The sequence below is a fragment of the Arachis stenosperma genome, chromosome 8, assembly GCF_014773155.1.
Source record: "Arachis stenosperma cultivar V10309 chromosome 8, arast.V10309.gnm1.PFL2, whole genome shotgun sequence".
NCBI classification, from domain to species: domain Eukaryota; kingdom Viridiplantae; phylum Streptophyta; class Magnoliopsida; order Fabales; family Fabaceae; genus Arachis; species Arachis stenosperma.
This window is the reverse complement of record NC_080384.1, coordinates 13231285-13240343: the sequence shown is the minus strand read 5'-3', so window position 1 is coordinate 13240343 and position 9059 is coordinate 13231285. Positions and strand designations below refer to the sequence as shown.

At 25.8% G+C, this 9059-nt stretch overlaps 1 protein-coding gene across 2 annotated transcripts; it reads left to right on the top strand.

The window, feature by feature from the left end:
* Positions 1-5814: 5814 nt before the first annotated feature.
* On the top strand, positions 5815-9059 carry LOC130944163 (uncharacterized). 2 transcript variants are annotated; one of them, XM_057872348.1, is made up of 2 exons: positions 5815-6308; positions 8419-9059. In XM_057872348.1, the coding sequence occupies exons 1-2, from the start codon at positions 5933-5935 to the stop codon at positions 8724-8726; spliced, it is 684 nt and encodes a 227-aa protein (XP_057728331.1). In that variant the 5' UTR covers positions 5815-5932; the 3' UTR covers positions 8727-9059. The 2 variants fall into 2 exon arrangements, with proteins under 2 accessions (XP_057728331.1, XP_057728332.1); XM_057872349.1 differs by having other exon boundaries at positions 8416-9059.

Sequence of the window (9059 nt, the reverse complement as noted above, 5' to 3'; positions counted from 1 at the left end):
TTGCCATAATAAATAATATACTAAAATTGTTAGTATATTATCTTCTATATGGTTAATTGAATTTATCAATGATTTTCCTGTGTAAATCGTTATTACCCAGTTTTTAATAACTACTTAATATACAAAATTTAAAATTAAAAATTGTTATTACTAATTCAATTAACTGGTTAATTGAGTAATAATTGTCAAATTATTAAGGTGCAAAATCATTGATTTACTCAATAGATTTTCATATATTATTTATATTTCAAGTAATAATTTGAAATTATATTATTTACCCAGTTAATAATACTATTATTAATAATTATTTTTTGCATTGATTTTTAAATCAATTATTAAATCATTGTTTTTGTTAAGATAATTGTTTATAAATTATTTCAAATTATATTTTGTTAAGATATAATTATTTAGATTATTACTTATGGCACGGGTATAATTTTATTTTATACCAATTAATCAATTATAATTATATGACACGTGTGTAATTTCAATTTTATCCACCGATTATTGGCAAATAAATTTTATTCCAATTATAAATAAAATCTGTTTTTATTGGCAAATAAATTGTCTTTAGGTCAACGATTTAATATATGTGTAGGTTCATTTTTTGTCAAATATAATGAAAATACAAATAAAAAATAAAGGATAAAAATAAACTTAATAATATCTGACACTACTTCATTTTATTAAATTATTTAAAAATAGTATATCCACAAAAAATAATCGTAATATATAAATTGAGGCAATAATTTAAAATTCTATAATTATAATTTAATCAAATACTAATAGTAAAACCAAATTACCTAAACAATATTGAACATATTCTAGTCCTTAGTCAGGTATAGTATAGAATCATTCTTGTAACGACAACCAACTGAAATAACATCGTAAGTTTCAATATTTAGAATTCGTGCAAAATCAGATTATCCTCTTGTTAGATAAGTTTCATCATCTGATATCCATGCAATGCGGTAAGGTATAGAATTGCCACATCGAGAAACCAAACTAACTCTTATTCCCCTCAATGGCATTGCATGCATGCAAAAGAAAGCTGGTAATTTCTGAAAAAAAAAATCAAAATATGTTAAAAAATTATTCTAATAATGAACCGCTTAAACTAAAAAAATTTAAATATATTACCAATCGTTGAAATTGTATATCTGAATTTGTCATGAATTTAGCAAAACTGAATGCTTACATCCTTCGGTAAAGTAGAGACTATTGCCTCTTCTTTGAACGCTTACATCCATGTAGTTGGAACCCGAATCAGTGAAGACAACTCGATGAGGTATTTCATGAATGTGATGCATTGTAAATGATCGTAGCAAAAGACAATCGAACTGGAACATTAGACGATAAGAATAACTTAAAGTAACAACAAATAAAAAATTATCAAAAGAATAATATAATAGAATGAGTATATAAAAAATATTATAAAAAATTATAAATTGTACCTTAAAAGGATCAACTTCAATAAAAAAACGAAGAATACATTCTTATTCTATGAAGTAGTAAAAAAAATACTAAATATAAAATTATGAATTGACTCTTAAATTTAGATTCATGTACCACAGGAAAACACTATATATAGACTTTAGTAAAACAAAAATAAATATGTAAATTATCTATTATTAAGGTAATTTTTTAATAATGCATTAAATTTTGATTTGATACAATTATAATGAAGATATGTTTCTAAATTAGTATAATTATATATTATTCATTAAATATTAATTACAATATAATTATATTAAAGATATTTTTTATAAAATAATTTAGAAAAATTATTTGATATACGTGAATCGGGTAACAAAGATTTTTTATTATTATTATTACTATTATTGATATTATTATTATCATTAAAATTATTAAAAGTATTTTTAAATGATAATTGATAAGTAGTTTAATAGTGCATTAAATATTGATTTGATATAATTATAATGAAGATATGTTGCCAAATTAGTATTATTATATATTATTCATTTAGTATTAATTATAATATAATTACAATTAAATAATTTAGAATAGAAAAAAAATTTATTCGTTTTGGAGGGAAAACGAAGGCATGAGAGATCGACACGTCACCTTTAGTAGTTGGGAGAAAACCCAGTTTTAGTATATTAAGTAGATAGATTCTGATAAATATATGTTTAAATTAGGTATTATATATATACAAATTTTTATAAATATAGATAAAAATTATTATTAATCAAATGACCAAAAATAATAATATTTACTAATTATGTAGTATTGTTATTAATTTAATATAAATAAAATAATTTTTTTTAAATTAATTGATATTAGTTAAAAAAGTTAATCATTTAATATTATTCAAATAATTAACTAACGCTAATTTTTTTTATTGTAAAAGTATCATATTTAACTTTTATTTTTGGAGATTTAAAATTTAAAATAAAAAATAATTTTAAAAATTTATTAATATTGATTAATTTTGTAACTAAAAATTAAAAAATTTAAAATATTTTTAATATAAAATTTAAGAATAAAAAATTTTTAGGAACCAACAACTTTTAGTATTTTTTGTCATTATTTGGCTAGTATAAATATTAAATTATCATTTTATTAATTTATGTATATAAAGTTTAAAAAATTTGAGTGTAAATTATATTGATTTATGGGTGCAAATTGTATTGATGCATATGTGTAAAATTTTAGTGAATATAGATGTAAATTATATATTTTTTGTGTATAAAACATTTGTAAATATAAGTATAAATTATTACTGGCTAAATGCTGGCTATAAGTGCTGGCGAAAAATGATAATATTTGCTAGAAAAAAGTCCAGCATAAAGCATTTACACATTTGGAAATGTCTAGCTGAGGCGCGACTTTATAGACTGCATGAAAAAAAATTTAACTCAAAAATAATTAGTCGCTACTTTGTTGGTTACGCTGAGCGTTCACAGGGGTACAAGTTTTACAATCCTGCATCAAGATCTATTTTTTGAAACAAAAAATACAAAATTTTTTGAGGATGTTGAGTTTGGAGAGAAGAAAATATTACAAATGTTGTTTTTGATAAGAATTCTGTAACTGATCATGATCAGGTATTTGTACCTATTAGTGTTCAAGAGATAGTTATAGTACAAGAGTACAATGAAAATTCTACTCAATCGCAATCCATACAGCAAGTTCAACAGTCTCAAGAAATGCCATTAAAGAGATCCAATAGAAAAATAAAAAGTATAATTTTAGATGTATATGTTGTCTATCTCCAAGAACATGACGATGGTATTGGTTTGATAGAAAATATCCCATCAATTTTCTTCAAGTCATGCAAAGTTATAACTCTGAAAAAGTTGATTGATGCCATGAAAGAAGAGATAAAGTCTATAAAAGACAATGACGTTTGAGACCTCGTAGAATTACTTGAAGGTGTGAAACCAGTTGGTTGTAAATGGATATTTAAAACCAAAAGGGATTTTAAGGGTAATGTCGAGAGATACTTGAGCAATCCGGACATGGATCATTGGATAGCTGTTAAACGCGTAATGCGTTATCTGAAGAGAACAAATGATTACATGTTTACTTATCGGAGATCAGAAATTTGGAGATCATTGAGTACTCTGATTTCGATTTCATGGCATATAATTGTGAAATTTTGTCATTAAACTTCGTATAGTAGATGACATAGAAAGGTCATTGAAGATATTTTGTGACAATAAGTTAGCAGTACTATACTCCAACAACAATAAGAGTTTGAGAAAATCGAAGCATATAGACATCAACTTCTTAGTTGTCAAGGAGAAAGTTCATGAAAAACATATTCTCATAGAACATATAGGGACAGAGTATATGCTAGCAGACCCATTAATCAAGCGATTGATCCTTAAAGTCTTTCATGAGCACACTACTCGGATGGGTGTCAATATTTATGATGTCTTGGTTTAGTGGGAGTTTATTTTATGCTATATGTCCTATGACAGATATTGAATTATCTTTTTACAGAATTAAGTTTATGGTTGATTTCATGTTATATGGAACGTTTACTTTGCAATGTTTGTTTTGTGTTTGATCTCAATAAAGTTTTAAAGTTGGACCAGCTGGAAATATACATACAAGAGATCACTTGACATGTAATTTTCATATTACTCATCCAAATTTGATCTATGTCGTTAAGTATATTAAGATGGTGATTATCGTGGTTCAGTCATGACATTAATATGATAAAAGTTGTGGTGATTTCATATATAATATATGAAACGGACCAGATTATTAAAGTAATAGGAAAAATAACATTCACACGTGCGTATAAAATTTATAAGATGTGATTATGTCAAGAAAGAATATGTATAGCTCAAGTGGGAGATTATAATAATTTTTAATTTGTTTGTGGACAATACATATATTAATTGTAATCACAAATTATGCTATTTCAAATTAAATGACTTATATAACGGTGATCTCAATTATTGTTATAAATGCTAAATTGAATAAGTTATAATTACTTTTGATTTGGAATTAAATGAGAATAAAATCAGATATTATCTTTTGGACTTTAGATATATTATCTTTTGGACTTTAGATACTATTTTTATTTGGACTTTATGATTTAATGGGTGTCATACTCAAATATAAACAGTGACTTCAGGGTTTCGGTCTCCAACACACCAAAGCCGCCTTTTGTCGCCCTTTCCCCATTAAAAGAGTCACAATTCACAATTCAACTCTATTAGAGATATAGAAGGATTTGATTAAAAAAGATCGAAAGAACCACAAGATTCAAATTTTTCAATTATAATTCATATTTATAAAATTTAGGTACGTTTTCGTATTCAAGTATTTTTTTCTTAATAATTTAATATGGATAATTTTGGGTTAAGAAATTTTGAAAAAATTCTGTAATTTAATAGAAAATCTTAAGGGACAATAATTTTTAACAAATTTGGAGCATTTAGTCAACATAAATATCAAATTATTTTTAATAAATAAATTTTATTAATCTAAATATACAAATTCTAATAAATATAAGTGTAAATTGTACTATATATAAATTTTAATAAATATATGTTCAAACTAAATATTTTACATATGTAAATCGTTATAAATATAGATAAAAATTATTATTGGTCAAATAACCAAAAATTATAATATTTACTAGTTATACATTATTATTATAATTTAATATAAATAAAATAATTTTAAGAAAATTAGTTAATATTGGTTTATAGAATTAATTATTTAATATTATTTAAGTAATTAATTAATACTAATTATTTTTTTATTGTAAAAGTATCATATTTAACTTTTATTTTTGGAGATTTAATATTTAAATAAAAATATTTTAAAAATTAATGAATATTGATTAATTTTGTAACTAAAAATTCAAAAATTTAAAATATTTTTAATGTAAAATTTAAAAATAAAAAATTTTTAGAGGCAAGCAAATTTTAATATTTTTTATTATTATTTAGCTAATATAAATATTAAATTATTATTTTATTAATTTACGTGTGTAATTTTAAAAAAATTAAGTGTATATTATATTGATTTTTAGATATAAACTATAATAATTTATGTATGTAAAATTCTAATAAATATAAATATATATTAATTATTTTTTATATATATAAAATATTTATAAATATAAATATAAATTATTACTCATTAAATGCTAGTGGTAAATACTCGCGAAAAATGATAATATTTGCTGAGAAAGTCACATTATTTTTTAAAAATATCGAAACAGTAGCTGGTGGGCCCCACAGCTATGTATTATCATCCATTTTGGTTTCCCTGTGGCACCATATATATTCACAACACCACCTTCCAATTCCAACTTTTTCTCTAAATTACTTCACCCCACTTTGGGCTTTTTTCTGTTATTTGGTCCCCTTCACTTCACCTTCTCCATTCTTCTTCATTCTTCATTCTTCATTCTTCATTCAAGTGTAATATAACATACATTAATATGAACAGAAATAACAATAATAATAATGGCAACAGTAGAGATGACAAGCCATGCTGCTATTTCCATCCAAAGCAACTTCTTATTGGTGTTTGTCCCTTGTGTCTCAATGAGAGGCTTCTCATAGTAGCTGCAAAACAAGGCCACCACCGTCATCGCTACCACCACCACCACTCTTCTTCTTCCTCTTCTTCCAAAGCTTCCTCACACAATAGGATTCTTCAGAGTTCTTCTTCTTCCGTACACAGAAAGCCAGCAAGTAGTTCTTCTATTCACAAGATCTTTGCTTTTGGCTCTCTCTTCAGTCGCCAAGACTCTCATCAGCACCAGTGGAAAACTCAGATTAACTATGAGTATGATGCTTCTTCAAGTCCAGAAGGTAATACACTCATCAATACCCTTAACTTGATTACTTTCTTAGTTACTCTTTCTTTTCAGACCCAATCCTCCAAAAAATTAGTATTCTATTTGCTGCAAATTTTAATTTTATAATATCAAAATTTTAATCCTTCCGGATTTTCAAAAATTAGAAACACAAAACTGAAATTTTAAATTTTTTTTAATAACTAAATATTTTTATTTAATTTTATATTTATTTTAAACCAAATATAATAATAAAATATAACTGAGTCCTTAATACTTAATATTAAATATAATACAAAAATTTAATTTAATCTTAGCCTTTTAATCTTTGTCTCTCATTTTTTATTTTTCAGTCTCAATCTCTCTTCCAATTAATTTCAAGTTTTCTACCACTATGAACAAAACAATGAAAAACGAGAAAGAAAAACAGAAAGTTTTTGTTAACCCTTTTTAGTTCTTCGGTTGTGATGATTATTCTTGTTATTAGCATTGCCTCTCCTACTATGAACGAATACCCAAAAAAAAAGGTTTTATTTTTGCTCCTTTATGTTTTTAATAATGCTTAAAAATTATATTATAGATGAGGAAAAAGAAAAGACATTGCCTATACCAACAAAGTTTAATTTTTCACACTAAAATATATTAAAAAAATGATGCAAATATTCCTCATGTTTAGTGTAATAATGTCCATGGTGGTGATGAGGGAAATATTAAGTGGGGGCAATGGTTGGTGTTTTTGTTTGATTATTGTTGGTGGAGAATTATATCATGGGTGGTGCATGTTGTGTGCCTTCCCTTCACCGGGAAGATAAGATACACATTGTGATGATAATGATAGTGACAAATTTAAGGTCAAAAGACATTATAATAAAGAGTGACAAATAAACCATTGTAGATCAGAGTTGAGATTGCAACTTTAATTTCCTACTAGTGTTTGTTCTTTCGGTTTTCTGTCACCCCTTTTCTTCTTGGCGTGGCATATGACCATGTCAGATACAAACGCCAAAGAGCATTATGACACTCAGGAAATTAAATTATTTTTGCAAGATATATATATATATTAATATTATTATTGGTTACATTGATTTGGTGGGGGAATTAGGGTGCACAACTAATCTGGCAAAATGTCATTCATGTGTGTTATCATGATGGGTCTATATGCCCTTATTTGAATTTTGAACACATACATTATATATTTTCTTCTATATAAATAAATTTCGTTTATATTAAAAGTGTATGTCAGTATCTAGTAGCATATACTGTAGAGGGAAAACTGGTGCCAAGAAAGTACATACACTTGAAATTTGAATATGCATGTGCTTTTCATTAAATCCGTCGGCAGCATATATAATAGTGAAACGGAACAATTAGGTTTGTGTGCATTACACTAATTTAGCTCAAATATATATTTTTCATGTAGGTATAAAATCACATTAATAATGGGTATTATTTCTTCTATATAGAATATGCTACTATATATGTTTAGTTATCCGTACAATTTATTGTTCTTTATCATTAATTAATTAATTAACAATTTAATGATGTCAAAAATAAGTTCAAATGCATCAGCATAGTGCTAGTGTAGATATAATGCTGACTAAAAATGTAAGTCAACATAAATAAAAGAGTGAATATTTATTTCCTCCTAACAATTATCTCGAAAAGACTACATGAGGCCCTTAAAAAAAAATATTCAACTCGGCTCCTAATTTTTTAGAAAAAAATAACATTGACTTTTTTTGTATAAGAACTAATTAGTCCCATAAAAATAAAGCTCAAGAATCGAATTGGATTTTTTTTGTTAAAGACCTCATTGTCTTTCGAAATAATTGTCAGGGACGATTTTTATCTTAAATTTAAAAATTGATTATTATTTTTTTATTTAATTTTTAATTTATAGCTGTAATTTTTTTTTCTTTTAAAAGGGAGAAAAAAGGTTGGGTCCAATATTACATAATTGAAAGGTTGAAAAAATGAAACGAAATCAAAATGGTGAATAAATTTGGATAGTCTCAATTTTTTATACACTAAGCTTCTTTTTTATACTTTTGCTTTTGATGGGGTCTTGAAAACCGACGAATTAGAATGATAAACATTCTGGTAACGACTTTAACTTTGTGCAGAAGACTCATTCATTTCAATCAAGTTTGAAGAGAATGGTATTGCCTCGTGGGAAAAGAACACGGTTTCTAACACCAAAATGATGTCAAAGAACACCACCACCACCAAAGACAGTAACAACAAGAGTGTGATAGAGCATGGAAAGTCACGTGACATGCTGAGGTGGCGAAAGAGGATTGGCCACATATTCCACCTCATGAGGTGGAAGAGGACAGGTGGCGTGTGCCACGTAGGCACCAAGGTGGAGGGAGTCAAAGTCAGAAAGAGTAATTGGATGAGGACTCTGACAAAGAGGAACAAGACCATGGAATGAAATGAATAAAGTTTTTAAGAGTCTCGCATAAAAGAAAGTGACATTACTACTCTTTACTCAAGAATTCAAGAAGAACAGCCACCTTTTTATTTGGTCCCTTGTTCTTTGCAGTATGACTACTGTAAAGTGTGTTATATATAAATATATATATATAATACTATTATTTTTTATTATTTTTTTCCATATGCTAAAGTCAAAAATAGCTTTGTCACTCTTTCATTCGAAAATGCGCTTTAAATTTATAAAAAAGGAAAAAGTAAGGGGAAAAAAAGGTATTGCTTTGCATGCTAGCTTTGATGAGAAGGGAATGAGGTTCTTATTCTTGTATTTACT

Coding starts and splice junctions, on each gene's coding strand:
- LOC130944163 (XM_057872349.1), top strand. CDS start 5,933: ATGAACAGAAATAACAATAATAATAATGGCAACAGTAGAGATGACAAG. Junction 6,309..8,415: donor TGCTTCTTCAAGTCCAGAAG/GTAATACACTCA, acceptor AACTTTGTGCAG/AAGACTCATTCATTTCAATC.